The sequence below is a fragment of the Cajanus cajan genome, chromosome 7 (assembly GCF_000230855.2).
Source record: "Cajanus cajan strain Asha chromosome 7, NIPB_CcT2T_4, whole genome shotgun sequence".
NCBI lineage: Eukaryota > Viridiplantae > Streptophyta > Magnoliopsida > Fabales > Fabaceae > Cajanus > Cajanus cajan.
The window spans coordinates 9979114-10003768 of record NC_138523.1 but is presented as its reverse complement, the minus strand read 5'-3'; the positions used below and the strand labels follow the sequence as shown (position 1 = coordinate 10003768).

Below are 24655 nucleotides of genomic sequence, written 5' to 3'. Positions count from 1 at the left end.
ATAATGGATCCATGAGTCGTTGTATGAATTAAGTTAAAACAATATAAATGCTAAATAGTTGTCCTTTTATATCACTTTGCCTTTGAGGCTTATGCAGGAGGAAGTTACTGGAAATTTGCTCCTAGTTAGTTTTTGGAAGGTGTCCGATGCATGCAGTTTACTAGAGATTCCTTGAATCAACATGCCTTAACAAAATATTTTACGAAGTAAGAATTAGTGCTTTCATTCTGAAACTTTACATCACCAAGTTTAAAATCGGTTTGGCAAATTATGCTCATCTCTAAGCGGTTTTTAACTTTTAAACATTTTGTCTCGTTTTGTCTCAGAAGTCAGAACCGAGTGAATTACGCAGGGCTATATTATTCAAATATACATTTAGAGACCCTTCTAATTATACAACACTTACAGTTACACCCCAATACACATATAAACTTGGAATTTCCACGAACCTTACTCAAGTTACTCCAAATCTCTCAATTTTCTCATACTGGATCTTTAAACCTCCTTTGTAACTAAAAACTATTAGAAACACATCCTATTTTGATTATCAAGTTTTTACTCGTGTACGATGAATTGAGCAATTGATCGAGGTAGAAATATTGTTTCAGTTCTATTTCATTTTAAGATATTACTTTGTATACGCAAGAATACTACCTTAAATGGAATGAACTTTATTATGGGAATACTGCGCCAAGAGTTGCTCATATTCTTTCTTGAGCAAACGCAAAGTTAACATTTGGGTGATGTTTGTTCTGTATTTTTTTTTTAATATTATTTGTACAAAGTCAAACTTTTAAGCTTTTTTATTTTATTTTTAATATCAATCCCAAACACAAATATATTAACATCCTTTAAAAATAAATTTTTAACATTAGTCTTGTTTGGAATAAATTTATTAAAATTTAATCCAAACATAGAGCTAGCAATTCAGATTGGTTAGGAACATTCGGCTTTGAAGTTGATGTATTTTTAGGTTAGGTTGAAATGGACCAAATAACTTGTGTGCAAATTTGCCTGTTAATCACTTTTTTTTTCTTCCAAAGATTACTTTACAACTACACAAATAATATCATATAATAATTAACACATTTGTAACATGTATACTAAAATATCAAATTTCTATCACATTTTAACATTACTGTACTCCTACTTTAACATATTATATATCAAAATCAAAATAGTCATAACATGACATCTGCCCATGGTTTTGAAGTTCAGTTACAACTGCATCGCGGAGTCAGTCGATCTGCTATGCATTTGGGTCAGTATCAATGAAAAGAATCTTTCGATTCTCTCCATCTCAATAATATATCACTACAATCTTTTAGAACAATAATGGAAACATCCAAAATGGGATGACAAAGCCAACGAGAGCACTATTTAAATCTTTTTCAGCAGTGAAAGCATGTTTGAGTAAGCAATATGATATTGTGAATCTATGATCTTTTAAGTTTTAACTTTTTCCTACAAAATAATTCACTAGAGATACACTTGATTTTTTTTTAGTAAAGATAGGAAAGATTATAAAAATAATCGCAATGAAAATTGAACCTAGGTTCTCATGCTTTTAACTACCTCAATCCCTCCTCACTTAACCACTAGGTTAAACCTAGTGGTTCAGATACACTTGGTTAATATGCTATCATCCTCTGCAAGTATTTAGAAATAATTGATAGCAACAATAAAACATCTTTTGGAGTAATCGATGTAGCAAAGATAAAAGTAATGGAATATGCTGCAAATTAATTTGCAGGCTGGTAGCTGACAGAACAATTCCCGCAACACGATAAATTATTTTATGGTATAAAATTACCGCGTATTCATGATTCTGATCAATGACCATTCAATAATTCTCCCGAACCACATTATCTTGCTATTGATTCTTATAAGGGACGTTCTACATTTGTTTTATTTTATTTAGACAGATATCACAGGATCTTTTTTCTAGCATTATGAAATGGGATGCTAGCTAGTATAAATTTACAAGAATAACAGTTCTGCTAGGAGGGTTTTTAAGAATTTGATCGAGTGTAAATCAACGACATAGAAATTAAACTATTACGTGATATATAGAACTAATTATTTATTTATTTATTTATTATTATCGCAAGGAGGAGTGCTGGTTACAAAACTCAAGAAAAAGAATTATTAATAAGACGTGAGGGTCATAAAATTTTGTAACTTTTCATAAAATTCAATTAATAAGAAGAGTCTGTTTAAAAGGGTGTGATACTAGTATTAAAACCGGTATCAGTTAATTGACTTAAAGAATATATTGAATTATCTGCATATACATCTTGAGGCTGTATAGCAAAAGGCTTAAGTAGTTATAACTAGAAAATTAAAACTCCCTAGGCCTAGATTGTTGTCTATCATATGCAACTTTGATGCTTCTCTGCTCTACATTCTGCGACCATCTAGAATCTTCTGTAATTCTTGAGGCTGACAAGGGATCGAAAGAGCACCCTTTTGCCTGAAACCAAACTCTTCCTGAGCTTGATCCAACAGTCCCAGGAAAGCAGGATCATTCAAGTAATGCAATCCAACAATGAACCTTTTGGATTCTCCACCCTTGGTTGCAAGAACAGCAAAATATCCTTCCCTAACATCTTCTGGCACCTCACCTGTGGCCTCATTGAAGTACCTCACTGGGGGCCTTCTGTGTGCAAAGAGTGAAACACCCTTTTGTATCTTCCCAACAAAGGACCTAAGCATCTTCTCAAGTTTGAATGCTAATTTTTTCTTCTTTAAACTGATGAACTTAAAAGATTTTATGTTTTTGAGCTTGGGGCATCTAGGCTATTTATATACAATTATATATTGAGAACACGCTCAAACTCATAAAATAATATTGATTATTGGGGCAAGTGTACGTGTAGCTAAAGTGCATTTATTGCCATTGTTGATAGGTCAATTTCTTCTTTCTCAACGCGCTAAGCAGTTTTTATTGTTGAGGGAGAGCCAAGATTTTGTTGTCCCAATGTCTTACTGTTACTGTATAATATATGGTATATAGTTTTCTAATTAAAATCCAACAATTTGATTTTCAGTTGAAGTAGTAATAAATAAGCCTTTTTTGGTTTTGGCCTAATTGAATATTGTTTTTTTTCCAATTGATTCTTTGTGAATAAGGAGTTTTCTGTTTGCTTTTCACCGCAAGATCTTGATTGATATGAATGTTCATGAAAGAAATCTTCTAAACTAAGTGCGCAGTTTCTGATTGCAATGTTAGGTGGGATTTCATTTCTTGCTTCGTAAAGGATGACTGGAGACGACAAATAGACAGGTTTGGCAGGAAGTATTAGGTGCATCTGTTGATATAGTTTATATATATATATATATATATATATATATATTCTGGTTTATTCTGTGTAATTGAGAATTCTATCGCATCATAAAATTTTAATTTTCTAATTTAACTCATTATTCCTCAAAATTATATGAAGCATCAGTACTTTTATTTGCTGTGAAAGTCTATAAAAAAAGTTATGAAAACTGATATAACTATACATATGAGACATGAAAGTATGTACGTATAAAATAGAAACATACATAGAAATATTGTCTCTTACTGAAAAAAAAATTGAAATTATAGTCTTTATTAATGATCTCAAGAAAGGAATGAGATTTATTCCTGTTAGTATTAATTAATTAAGTTTGATCTTTATATTGTGATAATTTACAAAACTAGAAAAATCTGTTCTTCCTTGAATGCTTTTTCTTATAAGTGAAAATCACAGTATGACAAAATATATTTATACGTGGAGAGTTGAATATCCTGAACTGTGCAGATAAGATCAAGTTAAGTCTCACTAGGAAGGGAAAGAACTGTATGATATTGATGCTTCATTTGTAATTGTCATCGTTTGCCAAAATCTATTTGTTTGTAGTTTAACGGTGGCATTGATATAAGTGGTATTATTAATTTCTTAGTTATATCGTTATCTACAACAATGCAATATGAATTGGTTCCAAACAAAACGCTTTTATGATGGGTAACTAGGCCTGGAACAAGTATGTGAAGCAATAGTGCAGAATTGTTAATGGTGTTGGATATCGTATTAAAATATGGATGTTTATATATCACGTTAATACCATGTACATGATTTGAAAATTCTGTTCTCTTTTCAATACTTAAGAAACCATATGCATGCAGATAAGATCAAAATCCCGACAGGGAGGGAAAGCATTGCCGCATTAATGTTAGATGTCAAAGTGATTGTCTGGAAATGAAATTGAGCACGTGTTTCAAGTTTCAATTTGTTGAAATCAAGTTAATTAACTGTGACTGAAAATTAATTGAGAAAATAGCATATGGTTAGGTGATAGCTAGTAAAACCAGCCCAAAAACAGTCGGTAGCAGGCCTAAGAGAGATCTACAAACCTAAATGGATGAAGGATCTACAATCAATCCGAACCCAAAAAATCAGATTGGTTCAGATTTAAAAATTGAAAATATAATTATTTTGGTTTAGATCTTGGATTTGAATTTCTAGGAACCTAACTGTTGGGGCTACTCGAAAAACCAGGTGAGTCGAAGGCCACGTTCAAGGAGCTACTCGAAAGAAAGATAACAATCACCACCTGTTGAGAACATTATCATAAGGCTTGCCCGATTGTACTTGAGATATAATCAAATAGATTGAATGAATGGGGCTCGAAAAAAAGGGAAGTGCTAGGAGGTTCCGGTTGAGATGTACTAAGGCGATTAGTAAGGGTCGAAATAGAGAAAGTTAAAACGTGGGGCGAACGGTTATGAGAAATTACAATTTAAGACCACGTAACAAGCATAGTGGATAACGGTTATGATTTAGTGGCGTACATGTACAAAATTAACTGCTCTTAATTACTCTATAAATACAAGAGTTACGGACCTTTACAAAGGTCGAAAAACTCATACTAAAATTATACTCTGAAGTACTCTCTGCCTGCGCACATGGCTTTCGTACACGGAATTGTTTTTGGGTATGATTTCTTCTCGGCCATTTTCCTGTTTTCATCTTAGGAGTAGATTTAGTGTAGTTTCTTGTCCTTCTTGTAAGCATGTAGTGGAATTGTATACCTGAACAATATGCTTCAACCTGTACTGTAACTTGATCATTATATAAAATTGAACCATGATTTGTATTGCTAATATCATTATTGTTCATTCTGTTCATCTAAGTGTTTACGTGCATGGAAATAATTATCTATTAATCATTGATGAATGCTTAGAGACCAGTAATTATTGATCATTCTATTTCATTCCTTTTCATTGTAATCCGAGAACATATGCCTAAATTGAAATACTTGCTGTGCTAGTCTAAATAAAAAGAACCTATTAACGATTTCCACCGTAAACAAATTGGCACGCCCAGTGGGACAGTTTAAATCAAACATAATTGGACTAGTTTTGGGTATGTGTGTTGCATGAGACTTAGGAGTGGAAGAACAATGTCTACGTCTAACAGAGAAACAAGTGCTAACAATAATAATCATGTTGACGTAGAACAAGCAAATTATAATCCTGATAATGTGACTAATGTGACTAGGGGGGCAACGTCTTCATCCCCTGTGTTACTCAAAAACACAGCTAGGCAAACAAATGTTACTCAGGAACTAGCGAATGTCACTAGGGAATATCCCTGGGGTATGCCACAGAATTGGCGAAATACCCAACCTGTGCATGTCGAAATGCCAATACCGTTAATAGGACCCAATTCACAAATGCATGTATCCCCACAGGGATACAATCCTGGGCCGAATGGCATGGGTTTTGTTATGCAAGACCCGTATCAGCATATAGGAACAAGTCAGGAGGGTTCTTTGATTCGACAAGGCAGTTATGTACCTACGAGTATTAGTAACCAAGCCATGATGGCTCTTCGACAACAAATGGACCATAGTAATCATGACATGGTTAATTTGTTATCGACTCAAATGCATAATATTATGACTCCTCTATACGAATTGATAAACAAAATAGGAGATAAATTAGGGGATGGATCACCTTCGAGAGGCATGAGTGCGAATCTGAATGAAATGGAAAATCCTGGAGGGAATGAGAATTTTCATCAGAACGTAGTTCGACCTAATAGGAATCCACAAGACAACTTAGATCAAATGGTAGAAAGAATACTGAATAGACACGGATTCGATGTAGGTCGAAATGAACGACCTTATTTTGTGTCAGCCTTCCCAGATTATATAACTCAAGCAGAACTACCTCGAGGAATAAAAGTACCAAAGTTTTCAAAATTTGCGGGAGAGTTAACTGAGTCAACGGTCGAACACATAGCTAGGTATGGAGTCGAATGTGGGGATTTGGCAAATAATGAGTATTTAAAAATGAAATATTTTCCAAGTTCATTGACTAAACACGCTTTTACATGGTTCACAACCTTGCCCCCGAATTCGATACACACTTGGGTTCAGTTAGAAGGTAGTTTCCATGAACATTTCTTCAGAGAAGAAACGAAAGTAAGTATAGTCGATCTAATGAACATTAAGAGGCAGAACCAGGATACTTTAGATGACTATTTAAATAGGTTCAGGCAATTAAAATCTCGATGTTATACTAATATACCTGAACATGAATTAGTTAGGATTGTAGCGACAGGGTTAGATTTCTCGATACGCAAGAAATTAGTAAATGAACAATTGAGAGATATGACCCAGTTAGCCGAAAAGGTAAGGAGGATTGAACAAATCAAAATAGAAAAAGAAAGACTAAGAAAATTTGATAAGTTTGTTCGAAAGGAAAAGGTAGCTTACTTAGAAAATTCTGAATTCAGTGAAGATCCCAACTGTGAGGTTTCGAGTGAAGATTTTGAGATCAACATAGCAAAATTACGTCCTGGCCCAACGTATCAGTGTCAAATGTTAAAACCAGGGGATAGTGTAGGAGGAAATTCGACTAAGAAATATAGTTTCGATGTAACTAAAGCAGAAAAGATATTTGATATCTTACTAAAAGATAAACAAATTGTACTCCTAGAAAATCATAAGATCCCATCATTCGAGCAGAGAAAAGGAAAGAAATTTTGTAAATATCATAATATGTATGGTCATTGGACTAACAATTGTGTACGTTTCAGGGATTTGATCGAAAAGGCGATTACTGATGGTCGCCTTGCTTTCGGAGAAAAGGATATGAAAGTTGACACAGACCCATTCGCTGCTCATACTGGATATATTGAACCAGTTCCAATGGGGATCAATATGGTGGATGTTACTGTCGAGGATGATGAGAACATCGAACCTATTTCTGATGAGAAGCTCGAGGAGTTAATGGAGGATTTTGCCAAGGAGCAGGAACCTATCTACCCAAAAGAAGGGGATAGTCTGGTTGAGTTCCTGTCGAAGAAGAAAGAAGCTGATAAAGAGGTTATGTTGTGCCCTCGATGCAGCGCTGTTTTCGATAGAGCTGCGGCTAAAGCGTTCGAAGAATCGGAAATGGTGAAGAGTTATAAGGCTGAAAAGCTGCGTGAGAAAACTAGACTCAACGCTCAGTCGAATCCTGGGTTGACCATGAGGCAGGTTCATATGCCTCAATATAATGCTCCAGTAGGGAAGATGGAGATGTACAACTCGTCAAGATTCGGCAATACTTTTGTGCCGAATGCGAATGTGCCAATAGGAAAATGGAATGCACCACCAAGGCCTGCAATTGGTGGAATGGGTCGAGGAAAACAGATAATGAATTATGTTGCACACCCAATGCAAGGAATTCTTGGGAAAGCTCCAAATTCGACTTCAGGACCTGGTGGAGTCTCGATTGGTGGCTATGGGCGTGGCTTTCGACAGCCTTTCAACAATCTAACCAAAACCCAGTGGAGGAGACAACAAAGGATGCGTAAGGCTACCTTCGAAGGCGTCAGGGGAAATCGTTTCTCGGTTCCGGTCCCTCAGAAAGGAGAATCCTCTCGGAAGTTCGTCGAAGACGATGAAGACATGATAACTGATTGTTTCGAGAGTGGCTTCGAGGATTCCCTGGAAGACATTTGTGGGGTAGTCTCCATTTTACCCTCAGAGTATGCTGGGGCTATGGAGTCTGTGAATGAACTAGAGGATATGCAGCGAGAAGACTTCTTTGATGACCCCAACTATGAATCCAAAATCATTTGGGTCAATCAAATCTCGAGGGTCATCCCCAAGTTCAATTCTGCTGTCTTCGATTCTCCCACGGAGGAAATGAAAGGACACCTTAAGCCCCTATTGTTAACACTGATGATCAAGGGGCAAGAGGTGAACAAGGTCTTGGTCGATGGAGGTGCAGCTGTGAACATCCTACCTAAGACAATGCTGAAGAGGTTTGGAAAATCCTTAGCTGATTTGAAGCCTCACAACATAATGATCTCTGACTATGCAGGACAGTCTTCACACCCTGAAGGCATGATTATGCTTGATGTGCAGATTGGGAGTGTGAAGAGAACCACCATGTTCATAGTGACACCGTCGAAGACGAATTTTAATGTTTTGCTGGGTCGAGAGTGGATCCATGGGGTAGGTGCTGTTCCTTCCACGGTTCACCAGAAGATTTTCTTCTGGAATGATGACGAAGGGTTGGAGGTTCTCGAGGCAGACCAGAAGACGTATGAAGTTGGCATGTACTTTGCTGATCAACAATTGACAGCATTTGCCAAGACCAAACCGTTTGATGCTTACAATTCTGGGGTGATGAATGAAGAAGAAGGAGTCAAGAAAACCTTTTGCTGGGATGTGAAAAAGGGATTTGTGATTCGAGCCGAAAAGGATTCGGCTCCACCTGAAGAATGAAGGATGAAGATCCTTACTCGAGCTTTTTAGCTCGAATATCGGCCTATGTGGCCGATCGAACGGCCAACATGGCCGAAGAACAATATTGTGGAGATGGCAAGGATAGTGCGGCCATTGTGGTCGAAGAAAAACAAAAAACAAAGGTAAACTTCGAGGTGGAAAAAAAAGAAGAAAAACAAAAAACAAATATAGATCTCGAAGTTGGAAAAAACAAAGGAAAAGAAAAAACAGAGAAAAACCGAGAGGACCAAGTTTCCTCGAGACAAACAGAAAAAGAAAAAATAGAAAGAGACCAGAAGGTCGAAAAAACCAAAGAATGCAAAGAGCAAGAGCTGGAACCCAAATTAGACTGTATTTTCGATGATTCGCCCCTGGGATTCGAAAGGGCCACCAATGAAGAACATAAGTTAGAGTCCCAAGACCCGCTTGAAGAAATTAATCTAGGAACTGTCGAAAATAGGAAAGTAACTTATGTCAGCAAGTTCTTGCAAGGGAAGTTAAAGGAGGAAATAATTCAAGTTTTGCATGAATACAAAGATTGCTTTGCATGGGATTATGATGAAATGCCAGGATTAGATCGAGAGTTGGTAGAGCATAGGCTACCCATGATCCCAGGGAAGAAACCTGTGAAGCAAAGTCCTCGAAGATTTGCTCCTAAAGTAGTTGAAAAAATCAAAGGAGAAATCGAGAGATTATTGAAAGCGAAGTTCATCAGAACTTCAAGATATCCCGAGTGGATCTCGAATATAGTGCCAGTTATGAAGAAAAACGGGAAACTTAGAGTATGCATTGATTTTCGAGATCTTAACATGGCAACTCCCAAAGATGAGTATCCTATGCCCATAGCTGAAACTATGATAGACGCCGCTGCAGGTAATGAAATTATGACTTTACTCGATGGTTATTCTGGATATAACTAAATTTATATTGCAGCTAATGATGTATCGAAAACTGCTTTTCGATGCCCAGGTGCTCTAGGCGTCTATGAATGGGTGATGATGCCGTTTGGATTAAAAAACGCAGGTGCGACTTATCAGAGGACAATGAATTTGATATTCCATGATTTAATTGGTAAGTTTGTGCAAGTATATATCGATGATATAATTGTTGGGTCAAAGCAAAAAGAGGACCACCTAAACCATTTAAAATTATCTTTTGAGAGAATGAGAAAACATGGTTTGAAAATGAATCCTCTAAAATGTGCTTTTGGTGTTACAGTAGGAGAATTTCTAGGGTTTGTCATACACCAGAAAGGAATTGAAGTTAATCGAAATAAGACGAAGGCTATCATGGAGACTAAACCTCCATCGAACAAGAAGGAACTTCAATCTCTTTTAGGTAAAGTAAATTTTTTGAGAAGATTTATCTCGGATTTGTCTTGTAAAACTAAAGTGTTCTCTCCTTTGTTACGTTTAAAAAAGGAGCAAGAATTTCGATGGAATGAAGAGCACCAGAAAGCGTTCGAGGAAATTAAATTTTACCTGGCTCATCCTCCAGTGCTTGCACCACTCTCTAAAGGGAAGCAATTGAAGTTGTATATTTCAGCTAGTGATTCGACTATTGCGGGCATGCTGGCGCAAGATGATGATAATGGCATCGAAAGAGCAATTTATTATTTAAGTTGAATGTTAGTAGGAGCAGAAACTAGATATACCCCTTTAGAGAAATTATGTTTAAGTCTTTATGTTGCTTGTACTAAGTTGAAGTACTATATTAGGACTCGTGATGTTGTAATACTTTGCCGAAGTAATGTGATAAAATATATGTTGTGTAAACCTGTGTTACATTCTCGAGTCGGCAAATGGGCACTCGCGTTAACTGAATACTCGTTAACTTTCGAGCCGCTAAAAGCAACTAAAGGACAAATAATTGCAGATTTTCTTGCAGATCATTCGAATAAAACTGAAGAAGTTAATTACCTAACCACCAAGCCTTGGAAATTATATTTCGATGGCTCGAAACACGAGTTAGGCGCTGGAATAGGGATTTTAATCGTATCCCCAGAAGGGTTCCCGACGAAATTATCCTGTAAAATGAACAAGAGGTACTCGAACAATGAAACTGAGTATCAAGCATTAATAACGGGACTCGTAATGCTTGTAGAATTGGGTGCTCGAAATGTATTAATTCGGGGAGATTCACAATTAGTCATCAAACAATTAACACAAGAATATAAATGTTTAAATGAGAAGTTAATTGAATTTAAAACTCAAGTTGTACAATTGCTTAATATTTTCGATGAAGTTGAATTACAACATATTCCTCGAGGCTCAAATGCCATTGCAAATAAGTTAGCCCAAACAGCCTCAGGGTATAAAGTAAGTAAAGAGTGTTTGGAGCACCTATTGCATATAGAAAATGAATTGATAGATCATCGAGAAAGTCTGAATATTGGTTCCTCGAATCAACGAGACTGGAGAAGCGAATTAATCGAATATTTGCAAAATCCTAATCTAAAGATCGAAAGAAAAATCAAACTCCAAGCCCTCAATTATGTATTGCTAGACAATGAATTATATAAAAGAGGTTTCGATGGAATCTTATTCAGGTGCCTTGGAAGTCATGAGAGTTATATAGCTATGCGAGAGATACATGAAGGTATTTGTGGAGCACATCAGGCTGGAAAGAAGATGAAATGGGTTTTGTCGAGAAAAGGTTTGTATTGGCCAACTATGATTAAGGATTGTATCGAATTCACAAAAAGTTGTGAAAAATGTCAAAAACATGGGCCGATACAAAAAGTACCAGCAAGTGAGTTGCATTCGGTCATCAAACCTTGGCCATTTCGAGGTTGGGCAATGAATTTAATTGGACAAATGCACCCACCTTTCTCGAAAAATCACAGATATATATTGGTCGCCATAGATTATTTTACAAAATGGGTTAAAGCTATCCCTTTAAAAGATGTCGAGCAAAACGACATAATTAATTTCGTCGAAGATCACATTATTACAAGGTTTGGGATTCCTCAAACAATTACTACTGATCAAGGCACAGTCTTCACGGGTCGAAAAGTCGCTCAATATACAGAATCGAGAGAGATTAAGTTGATAACTTCAACACCATATTATGCACAAGCAAATGGTCAAGTCGAGGCTGCTAACAAAGTGGTGATCGGGTTAATTAAAAAGCATGTATCAAGCAGGCCACGAAGTTGGCATGAAACACTTGTTCAAATTCTATGGGCATATAGAAATTCTCCGAGAGATGCTACAAAAACTACTCCATATAAATTAGTGTATGGGCATGAGGCTATCCTTCCTATTGATATTAACTTACAATTAATTCATATACAGATACAGAATGAATTACCTACTGATGATTATTGGAGTTTAATGTATGATGAGTTGATTTCTTTAGAGGAGGAAAGGTTAATTGCGTTGCAAAATATTATTCGACAAAAGGAAAGAGTCGAGAAATCGTACAACAAGAGGGTTAAAACACAACGATTTCGAGTTGGGGACTTGGTGTTAAAAGTAATTCTTCCCATGGATCAAAAATCTCGATATCTAGGTAAATGGTCTTATAATTGGGAAGGTCCCTTTGTAGTCGAGCAAGTATATTCAAGTAATGCGTATGTGATCAGAGAATTAAATTCGAATGCAAGCAAAGTAATAAATGGAAAATACTTAAAAAGCTTTCATAAAAGGATAGAATATTGATTGTTCAAGGATAAATAAAAGAAAATCTAATTATTACAAAATTTTGATTTAAAATCGTTGTAAGCCTTGTAAGCCTCGTCCAAACGTTTCCTTCGAGAGGAACATTGAGCTTCCAAATGCTTCTTTTGCTCTAAGGTCTTCGCAAGTCGAGAAGATATGACCTTGCCTTCCTCTTTGAGACCCGTTTGACGCTGCTTGATCTCTTGACTTTGAACCTTAATGGCATTTTTCTTCGAGCGAGCCTTCTCTAACTCATGTTGGAGAGACTTGATGGTGATCTCTATATCCTTCTCTTCTTGTTGTAATTTTTGCAGAGAAGACACCATTTCCGCCGTTGAGTCTTTGATCGTAAGCAGGTCAGTTCAGAGCTTTTTGAGTTTAGCACGGTCTTCTTCGCTTTCAACCTCGACATGGTTCAAAAATGTATCAAAATTGAGAAGTTTATCCATATGATATGTACACCACCATCGAAGATAACACTTTGACATTAAGAAAGAGGGAGAGAAACGGCAAGGGGTAAATTTGAGTTCTTTTTCAGGTCGAAGAATAAAGTTTAAAACTTCCTCATAGTTTCCTGTATCAACACAAATGTCAGAATCAATACTTTCTTTTCTTCGAAGAGGAAGAGGCTTCATCTGACACAGTCCAAATTGGCGAGCAAACATCTGGGGTTGGTAGGGATAGATCCTAACTTCTTTTTGTCTAATACCAGACATAATTACGTCCCAGGATAAAAAGCTAGCCCACATCTCGACAGAAGCTGAAGTGATATTCCAAACCTGGTTATTTTGTCAAAGCTAGGATGGACCTGTCAAGGTGGGTCGAATGAAAGGAGCTAAATCTTCACTAAATTCAGTGAAACTTAGAATGACGTTAACATATGTTGCAAAATTATCAATTAAACGTTTTTGAGGGGTCAAAGTTGTTAAACGCGCACCCTCAAGTTCGAATGTGGGAGTAAAGGATGAAGTAAGGGATAGTTTCTTCTCGAAAATGGAATTCAGCCATAGTTGAAGCAACCATAAGGGTCCAGAAAGATTGCGAGGACCATTCTCTCGAAAAAGGCTTTCAGAAGCTTCATCGAGACAGGTATACAAGGAAGCCAATAAAAGTTTACTTAAACAAACTTTCCTTTTCAAATGTAAGGCTTGGGCGAGAGTAAAGTAATATTTTGGAACCTGAAGCGAAGGAGTACAAAACACGCAAGCAGATAACCAATACATTAGAAAGGCAATATGTTCAGACGGCAAAACAGGGGTCCCGGTTTGTCCTACATGAGCATTGATGAAAGCTAGATACGTCTTCTTATCCCATGTTATGGAAAGTTCTTTGATCGAAATTTCTTCCTCGAAAACATCGGGGTAGAATCTATCTCCCAAAGGGGTTAAACCAGTTATGGCATCAATATCTAGCAAAGTAGGGCAGACGAACCCACAGGGAAACTTGAAGGCTCGCGTCTCCCTATTCCAGAAGAAAATTGCAGACAAGAGCATTTGTGGGTCGAACAGATGTAAGTCAAATTTTGCAAGCTGAATAAACTCAAATATACCAGTTTCGACCCATGAAGAACTCATTTCATTTTCCACACGAAGTAACCATTCCAAATGCCTATTTTTTACGGGAGGAAAGACCTTAAAAATCTTGGTAGTATCTCTAAGCAAAGAAAGATCTATCTCTGGTGAATGAATAAAGGGCAGAGTAGATGAATCCTCAGGTAACAAAGTATTACCAAATTTCTTCCTATTTTGACCAACGAACGGTCCTAGAAAAGCATGAATATTACCATTCTCAAGGGAGAAGGGAAGGAGTACCTGGGAGTTATAAATCTTGAGGCTGGCCTCCTCCATGCCAGGAATGGGTATGAAGGCTTCATTGCTATCTGGGACATTACAAACTTGCACATTACTCATCAACAAAGGAATGGACTGACTAGAAGTTGCAGTTGCTATTACAGCATGAGATGTTGTAACAGCCATAGTTGGAGACAAGGAAGAAGTGACGGTAGGAGACACTGTGGAAGCTATGGCAGCAGAGGTAGACGCAGCAGAGGAAGCCATGACGGTAGAAATATTGATGGAGGCAAAAAGCTTAGAATGAAGAAATGAAGGTTACCGGAGAAGGAAAGAGCCAAGAAACGCAGAAGCAGAAAACGAAAAGACTTGAGCGCCAAGAAGAAAAGCAGTGAATGTGATTTTACCCTAGGGTAAAAAGAAAAAAAGGGGTTTTAATGGGCTTGAGATGAAATGAGCCTGTAATTCAAGGTGAAATTCAAATCAAAAACGGCCGCCAGGATATTTAATAACAGTGTGAGCACGCGTCGTCAATGTCATTAATGTCACATCAAACAGTCATTTGCATTGTAGATCAGGGTATGAGTCAGAATAGGTTTTCATTGAGAAAATATGAAATCTGATTAGATACTTCAATAAATAATCAAAAAACCACATTTGATAGGAATTCAAATCTTTGTGCCCAGCTAGCACATCAAGATTGAATTCCTAGGGGGCATTTGTTGGGGCTACTCGAAAAACTAGGTGAGTCGAAGGCCACGTTCAAGGAGCTACTCGAAAGAAAGATAACAATCACCACCTGTTGAGAACATTATCATAAGGCTTGCCCGATTGTACTTGAGATATAATCAAATAGATTGAATGAATGGGGCTCGAAAAAAAAGGGAAGTGCTAGGAGGTTCCGGTTGAGATGTACTAAGGCGATTAGTAAGGGTCGAAATAGAGAAAGTTAAAACGTGGGGCGAACGATTATGAGAAGTTACAATTTAAGACCACGTAACAAGCATAGTGGATAGCGGTTATGATTTAGTGGCGTACATGTACAAAATTAACTGCTCTTAATTGCTCTATAAATACAAGAGTTACGGACCTTTACAAAGGTCGGAAAACTCATACTAAAATTATACTCTGAAGTACTCTCTGCCTGCGCACATGGCTTTCGTACACGGAATTGTTTTTGGGTATGATTTCTTCTCGGCCATTTTCCTGTTTTCATCTTAGGAGTAGATTTAGTGTAGTTTCTTGTCCTTCTTGTAAGCATGTAGTGGAATTGTATACCTGAACAATATGCTTCAACCTGTACTGTAACTTGATCATTATATAAAATTGAACCATGATTTGTATTGCTAATATCATTATTGTTCATTCTGTTCATCTACGTGTTTACGTGCATGGAAATAATTATCTATTAATCATTGATGAATGCTTAGAGACCAGTAATTATTGATCATTCTATTTCATTCCTTTTCATTGTAATCCGAGAACATATGCCTAAATTGAAACACTTGCTGTGCTAGTCTAAATAAAAAGAACCTATTATCGATTTCCACCGTAAACACTAACCAAACAAATTTGCTTTAAAAATGTTTGAAGCTAGGGATAGTAAATCCTACCCATTCGCCTTCTTTCCTCATCTTAATTACAAGACTTACGCACTCAAGATCTTTCTTACAATTGTGATGAAAATGAATTATGTCCCTAACTACCATTGTCAACCCAAACAATTTCTCTTGCTACTAGCCGATGATGACAATGTAGCTGACAAATCATCTGAAGTAGGTAACCTTGACTTTCTATCCACTTTGTAGTCACTAAAAAAGAGAGGAGAAAATGACCTTGAACATTGGTCAGAAGCTTATAAGGAGGGGTCGCGATATATAGTGGGAAAATGAAGAAGTGAGAATACGAAAGGAAAAATGATCTTTGGGGTATATTAAAATATGATTGAACAACGTATTGTTGTTTAATTGGTGTAGAATAATCCTTTCAACATCGTCGGTTCTAGCTGGAATCGATGTAAAAAAATATTTTACATCTGTTAAATAACAATCAATATATATAGAATAGTTGACTATAATTTCAAAATTGTGACCACTTCACTTTCTACATTAGTTGTAAATATATTTTTTTTTGCCCTTGTTGTAAAGTTATTATCTTTTATTTGATGTTTGATATGTTGTTTTGCATATTTAATAGCACAATTTTAATAAATTTTTATTCATTGTTTCTATGTATAGAGCTAAAGTTTAACAAAACTTAAATATTAATATTATCCTATAATTTTGAAATTAAATTCATAGTATTCCAAATTTAAATGATAAGAACAATATCTTTATATATATTTGAGCAACATCTTAAAAAATTTTAAGCATAACAAAATTTTCTAAAAGCTAAATTCTCCATGTATATTTAAATAAAAAAAATTTAGAAACATTTTCAACCGTGAACTTGAAAGCTTATGATTTTTCAGCTTTGGGCTATTTCTACATGCAGAGTGTGTGGTTATTTATAATTTTATACTACTCATCATGCAGAAACAAACAAGAAATTTCTTGACTCTATAGTACATGACTCTTGCCAATTGTATTCATTAATTGACAGGTCATTCGTCTAAATGATCAACCATATGGTAAGATCAATCGAATTCACAATAGAGAAAGGATATTGCCACATGATATGCTTCATGACTTGGAGTTTAGTGTGAGTGTGTGACGTTGGTTTGTGTTATTATTATCTGCAACGTACGCAATGTCAATGGAATCTGCAGCAAAACGTGTTCATTGTGTGTATGGTGAGTAGGGGCCTGGGGACAAGTCTGTGACTGCAATATTGCATGATTGCATGCATTCGTAGATCAGTCCAATCCATAGGGTTCATAATATCTTAATTATTGAAACATATATGTCATCCATAGATGAGTATATCAATTCATGTTACCAGTACAAAACATAAGGCATCAGGTTCGTAAAATAAAATCATACATATAGGTCTTATTGTCTAAACAGGTTTACGTACAACAGACAAGACCAAAATACGAAAAAAAAACCTGGTTAAAAACAATGCTAATTAAGGTGAAGTCGTGAAACAAGTGAATATTTTGAGGTCTCACTGAATTGAATTAATCAATGGAAAACCACAACAACCTTATACAGAATTCTTTGCCACCTTGGAAGTAGGAGGAATCTGGACAGCTTTAGTTCTTTCTGAATTTTTTTTTTTGAAACAAGAAAATAAAGTTTTAATTATATGGCTTTAAGGGTGCCAAAACCCTATGTACAAGATACTTGGTTAGAAGTAATATTGCCCATATGACTACACTACTATAACCAAGAAGAGAAGAATAAAGATGATTTAAACCCACAAGTGTTGTGCGGCACACAACCCATTACAAAACAAAAGACTAATTGCATTTGTGGTCATGTGACTACGTTAATTTAAGCCCTTCTCCCTTGTCCCATGTCGAATCTCCCTCGGCATCCAGCACATTGTGTTTCCTATTTGTTGCTTGTCTTACCCCTAGGATCACATCCTTTGTCACCCAAATGAAGTTAGGCACGTGCCAGGGTCGGCCTCCCATTGTGCATAGCTGAAGGTGAAAGCCTTGTCCATTTTTAGCCAAGACCATGTTGTATATTTGATTTTCTGTTGAAGATGCTCAATGTCCAATCTTTCTTATCTAAAAATGATGTTATTTCTGACCAACCAAATGTTATATAGGACTGCGCACTACAAAATTTTCCAGCCTTTTGCTGCTTTTCCAAAAGGGATCGAGCACGGCAGCTGCATGAAATATTATTTGGTATTTGAAGGTAGTACAGTAGATAAATTTGCCCACCCATAACATGCTTTCCTGAATGTGTCGATTGTGTTGCATACAAAGAACAAGTGATGGCTTGTTTCTTGAGTCCCCTTGCAGAACCTGCATAGTTGATCCTCAAAAGAAACCCCAATATTTCTTTTTATGAGATTATTAACAGTTGGCATTCCGTTTTGATGTAATCTCCATATTAGAGTTGCTGCCTTAGGCGGAATTTTCAGCTTCCATAGCTGCTTGAGAACCGGTATCTCATCTCTTCCGTATTTCCATGATAGTTTTTCCTTGTAAGCTGAATTGACAGTGTATTTCTCATCCTGTCCTGGATCCCACACCCAGAAGTCTTGATGCATATTATCGAGTGAAACTTCTCGAAGCAATGATTCCAGTTCTTGTAGTTGAGTATCATCCCTTCGTAGCCATCTTGTTCTCCACTTGAGACCCCAGATCCATAGTGCTCCGTTCCATGTCCCCATAATATGTTGATCAAATCTCTTATGCTTTGCTTATGTAAGATCTTCACTAATGATTCTAGTTAGATACTTTTGAAATATAGTTCTAGAAGTAGATGTAGTGCCAATAATACCAATCGAGTCATATCACAGGCAAAAAGTGAGAATAATAGATCTTTTCTTAATCTTTTTTCCCTCCCTTTTTTGTTTTCTGCACTGATACTTCCTCACAAATAAAAAAATGAGTTGAAGCTTGGGTCTGCCTCGAATCAGGTAGGTACATTAATTCCACACTTGTGTGCAATAGTAACTTAATAAAAAGGCCTGATCAAGTTATCCCTAACTATGTTTTTTTTTTGGTAAAGAATCCTCACTATGTTAGGTAATGATTTGTAATAATTTATTGATATACTGTTTTTCAAAATTTGAAAATTTAGGGGTCGGGTTTTAAAAAAAATAGTTTTTGTTTTTATTTTTAATTATAAAATATTTATTTATTTTATTTTATGTTTTTAAAAATTAAATAAAAATGAAAACAACTTTTTATTGTTTTTTATTTTCATTATTTTTTTATATAAACTTTTAAAAACAAAAAGTAATATTGTGAAAATAAAAAGTCTTGCATTATAATATATTTTTTTCTATAGTGAAATCCTGTAAGCATAATATCTATGATATTAAACAAGTAATGACTTTTAAATACTTAACTCTTTCAAATATCTTGTTAACACCTTTTTATTTATTTTTTATTTTTTTAATCTTTTCCTATCATGAACCTTTTGGATTCTCCACCCTTGGTTGCAAGAACAGCAAAATATCCTTTCCTAACATCTTCTGGTACCTCACTTGTGGCTTCATTCAAGTACCTCAATGGGGGTCTTCTGTGTGCAAAGAGTGAAACACCCTTTTCTATCTTCCCAACGAAGGACCTAAGCATCTTCAACTAATAATATGCTAAATTTTTTTTCTTGTTTGGATATGGTGTATTAGTGAACTTTTGAAAGGTTCTAAATTTTGAGCTTGTGGTCTCTGTGCTGAGTTTGGCTATTTATATATATATTGAGGAGTTCAGTGCAGAAACACAAAAAATCTTGATTATTTATACGTGAGAAGCTAGCCACGTACTAAACAAGTTGTTGTTGGTGCAGCAATATACAGTGTATTGATCGGCATGTGATTAATTTCTTTCTTCTCAAACGCGCTATATAAGTAGCATTTGTCGTTGAGCCAAGATTTTTCTGTCCCTATGTTTTACTGTGTAGTTTATATCGCTGTCCTATAAAATCCAACAATTTGATTTTCCGCTGTAGTGAATTAAGGCTTTTTGATTAAGTTCTAAGAGCCTGATTTTTAGGGTTAAATGAATTAGTACAACTTTTTTCTAAATGATTATGAATATGCAATATTTTCTCTTTTGATTTGCTTGAGACTAGGGATGGCAACGGGGCGGGGCGGGTACGGGTTTCATGATATCCGTTCCCGTCTCCACGAGCCAAACTCATCCTCGTTCCCGTACCCGTACCCGTCGGGTACGTGATTTTCAATCCCATCCCCGTCTCCGTCGGTATCGGGTATACCCGTACCCGTCAAATTTTTTTATTTTTTATTTTTTTTTAAAAATATAATATTTTTAAATTATTTTTTTTAATTATATTATAATAATAATTAGGTTATTTTTTTTATCTCATACTATAATAAATAATCACACATAAAAAAATATTAAAATTCTTTAATATAATTAAATTGAAATTGGGTATTAAATTAAAAATGGGAACGGGGACGGGTACGGGTACGGGTACGGGGCGGGTAAGTACATACCCGTACCTGTACCCGTACCCGATTTAATATATCGGGTTTTACCCGTACCCATACCCGTACCCGGTCAAACCGGGTATTCTCCGTCAAAGTCGGGACGGGTTCGGGTATTACCCGCAGGTACGGGTACGGGTACATTTGCCATCCCTACTTGAAACGGTGTATGAAAAGTGAGAGGTGATAGAAAAAATTTGAAATTTAAACTGTAAGTAGAATGAAAAACTTATTTTACAAATCATATATTTATTTACTTTTCTTTTTTGGCTAAATGAAAAAATACATTAGTAAATAAATTTTTTTTCCCTTTCGACCAAACATTTCATTTATCTTTCAATTCAAGATTTTGATTGATTTGATGGAACAAATCTTCCACACCAAGTGTACAGTACAGTCTCTGATTGCAATATTTGTTAGGTGAGATATGTATTTTTTTCTTTGTAAAGGATGTCTGGAGAGGACAAAACAGATGGTTTTTCAGCGGTTTAGGCATGGCGAATTAGGTGCGATTGTTTAAATATTTTAAAATATATATACTGGTAAATACTCTAATCCTATTTAATTCACGAGAAAGAAATCCAAAACAAAGAGATGTAGTTATATATATATAGTGCTTTTTTCATCTCTTTTCTTCTGCTTTTTTCTCCCTTTCAGCAAAAATGGTGTTAATTAATTAACATTAATTGTTATAGTCATTTACTTTTTTTTTTATCAATAAAAGGTTTACGACATAGTAATGAAGATTGATCTTTAGTCTCCGTGTATTTACTCCGATCCCATCTCAGTATCTCGACCAAAAAGTTAACTTAAATTTATATTTTGAAGATTAAAAATATATATATGTTTTAAATTTGAAAGAAAAAATAAAAAATAAAAATAAAATATTTTTTTTAAAAAAATTATAGAGATTATAAATATAAAATTTAAATTTGAGAGAAAAATAATTACTCCAAATTTAAAAGACTAAAAACATAATTAAATTTAAAATTAATCATTTATCACATCCAACTTTTTCTCATGCGTATCAAGCGAAAACTAGTTTGCATTGATGATTGAAATTTTACTTTGCATGAAATAAAAGATACACCAGTTTTGAAAATAAATTGCAGCGTAAAAGAATTCATTATATTCTCATACACATTAATTGCTCATTGCAGCACATCATATGAAATCTTAATAGGTGGGTGTGCAATGCAGTTCCAATCACAACTTTATCACTCATTTAATTTCCAACAAATCTTACTCAAGTAGCTGAGCTCTAGTGATCTTCTTGGAACAAAGACCAAAACAATCACGTGTCTTGCCCAATAATTAATTAATTGTATCCCAACGAATCGATATCTTTTTGTTGATGAGATCAGTGTAGTGAGATTTAGTGATCTTGAAAGCTTGGTTAGATGTTGCAGTTCCGCAATTGTAGTATTGATATTAATATGGACATTTATATTGATAAGCACCATAAATTGGAAAAAAATCTTTTGCTTGTTGGTGCAGAAACATCCTTAATTCAACATGTTGAAGGTCTTTTTCATCCTTCTGGCTATGGATTCGCATAGACAATAGATGGAGTTAATTTGTAGGCGGTGTTGGCGCATTGAATCGGATGAACCGTTCTGATTGAAGTTTAATTTGCAAATGATTTCTATACCGTATGGTGCCGACCAGGCCGAGCAATCCGAACGCTTTGCGTACCCGAACCCGCCGAGTACCCGACACCACCGACCCCACACGAATGTATGGAACTTATCGGTACGGTCGGCCAAAGTCAACGTCATTACCAGCTTAATTACGGATAAATTAATTAGCATAAACTTTGGATCAGTCCCCTAATTTCCCGGGGCCCAACCCATAATCACGGTCCAACACGAACACCTATAAATAGAACTCCTGAGAGGTACGTAACTACTTTTGACCTACCGCATTTATTACGCCGAGTACTTACTTGAGCGTTGGAGTGTCTTTGCAGGCACCCCCCCCTCTCGCTTCGAACCGCCCGGATTGAACGAGAAGACCGAGACCCAAGACCAGACCTACTACAACAAGGATAATTGGAGTGTGTATCCTAACACAGGAACATTTGGCGCCCACCGTGTGGCCGAAGAGACGTTTTTAGCCCCTTTATTAACTCTACGACTGAGACCGAGATATGGTAGTGACCCGTAAAGGACAATCAACAACGACCCAACCGACTCGCAACGTTAATACCGAAGACAATCCCGCCATGACTAACCAAGAGCGTTACCCGTACGGAATGCCCCAAACTCAATCGGAACCCGTGATACAGCAGGTCCAGCCGAATACTGATCAAACCCAACCAAATTTACAAGACGACCTCCGCGCGTTGCGGGAAGAAATGGCCGCCATACGCAGGCAAAGAGAAGCCGACGCCCGGGAGCTAGCCGAGTTACGGCGGCAGAATGCTGAACTCCGGAACCTGAACCAAACTTGTGTGCCGTCCACCCCCACAGCCGTGGAAGAATCTGCCTATCACGCCCCGACTGAGCCGGTAACTCGAACGCCGAGCACCTCATTGGTAGCCAACAGGGCCGAAACCACCGTCCATTCCCTAAGACACCCCTTTTCACGGAGAATAATGGAAACAACCCTCATGGATCATTGGAAAAACCTCCCAATTGAGAAATATGACGGAACTTCCGACCCCGATGAACACCTGAATGTTTTCCTGACGCAGGCAACTCTCTCCACCCAAGACGACTCGGCCCTGTGCCAAATATTTCCCACCTCACTGAAAGGAAGAGCTCTAAACTGGTTCACTAGGTTGCCGAATTCTTCCATCGACTCGTTTGGCGAGTTGTCATCCCAGTTCACTTTGCAATTTGCGACGAGCAAGCCGTACAGGACGACCTCGTTGGCTTTAGCGGGAGTGCGTCAGGAGAAGAAGGAGAGTCTGAGATGTTTCATGGACCGGTTCAACAGGATTGCCATGGAGATCGGTGATCTCAACCCAGCCGTGGCGCTGGACCGGTTGAGCACTGCCCTCAGGCTGGGACCGTTCGTCAATAGCTTATGCAAAAAGCCACCTGTGGACATGAATGATCTTCGACGCCGAGCTGAAAAATACATGCAAATGGAGGAGTTGGCCGAAACAAGAAATCAAGCTAGAGCTGGGGAGAATTACAACCGGAAGGAATCTAGCCGTGAACCAACAAAAAAGATCAATGCCGACCCCTCAAATTCCCGCCCCCCGAGAGGACCACGATACACAACGTACACTCCCCTCAACGCTAGCAGGGCTAAGGTATTGGAGCAAGCCCTCTCGTCGGAAATCTTGGTAATACCAAAAAGAGCGAACACGCCCCCGAGAGCGGACAAGGCGAAAGCGTGCCGATTCCACCGAAACCGGGGGCACTCGACGAAAGAATGCTCGGCGCTAAAGGACAAGCTTGAGGACCTTATCAAGCAAGGTCACCTGAAGAACTTTGTCTCACCGCAAGACCACCGGCCAAGAGGGAGAGACGAATACAGTCGGCGAACGTCACCACCAAGAGACCGACGTCACAGGTCCCGTTCGGCTGAAAGGAAAGACCACTCACGAAATTCAAGAGAAGACAACACTCGGCCGAGAAAGATAATAAACACGATCGCCGGGGGTTTCGCCGGAGGAGGCTCCACCTCTTCGGCTAGAAAGCGGCACCTCCGGGCAGTCCGAGATGTAAATACCGTGAACCAACAGAAAGCACCGAGGATGCCGACAATTACATTCTCGGACCGAGACTTTCGTGGTGTCGACCCCATCCAAGACGACCCTATGGTGATTTCAGTCGAGATGCACAACTGCATCGTGAAGAAAACCCTGGTCGACCAAGGGAGCTCTGCCGACATCTTGTACTGGAATACTTTTGTGCAGCTAGGGATTCCCGAGGAGAGCTTAGAGCCATATCACGAACCCCTGGTCGGTTTTTCTGGCGAAAGAGTGATGACGAGAGGGTGCATCGACCTGTATACCCGTTTCGGGTTCGACCAAAAGACTTCCTGAGAGATCAAGATCCGATACATCGTGGTACACGCCAACACGTCGTACAACGTTCTATTGGGCCGACCCTCGATCAACACGTTGGGGGCCATTGTTTCGACCCCCCACCTGTGCATGAAATTTCCATCGAGGGATAAGCAGGAGGTGATCACCGTGCATGCCGACCAAAAAGCTGCAAGGGAGTGTTACCTCTCTAGTCTGAAGGTGCAGCCTCTGGCCGAGCCACCCGCGACAGCAAGAGGGGTAAACGTGGTTAGACAGGAGACAGCCGAGAGCATCGACCTCGATCCTCGTTTAGGGGAAGTGGAACGAATTGAGGCCGCCGAAGACCTCGTCCCTTTCCAGCTCGGCCGATCACCCGAACAAATCACCCA

General features: G+C 37.5%; 2 protein-coding genes across 2 annotated transcripts; one reads left to right on the top strand and one right to left on the bottom strand.

The window, feature by feature from the left end:
* The first annotated feature begins 47 nt into the window (after positions 1 to 47).
* LOC145949744 (uncharacterized) lies at positions 48 to 10766 on the top strand. Its single transcript, XM_083060600.1, has 2 exons — positions 48 to 206; positions 3233 to 10766. Exon 2 carries the CDS (start codon positions 5410 to 5412, stop codon positions 8755 to 8757), a length of 3348 nt encoding a protein of 1115 aa, XP_082916726.1. The 5' UTR covers positions 48 to 206; positions 3233 to 5409; the 3' UTR covers positions 8758 to 10766.
* Positions 2401 to 2715, bottom strand: LOC109813565 (auxin-induced protein X15). The gene has a single exon (XM_020377768.3). The coding sequence runs from the start codon at positions 2713 to 2715 to the stop codon at positions 2401 to 2403; it is 315 nt and encodes a 104-aa protein (XP_020233357.1).
* Positions 10767 to 24655: the final 13889 nt, after the last annotated feature.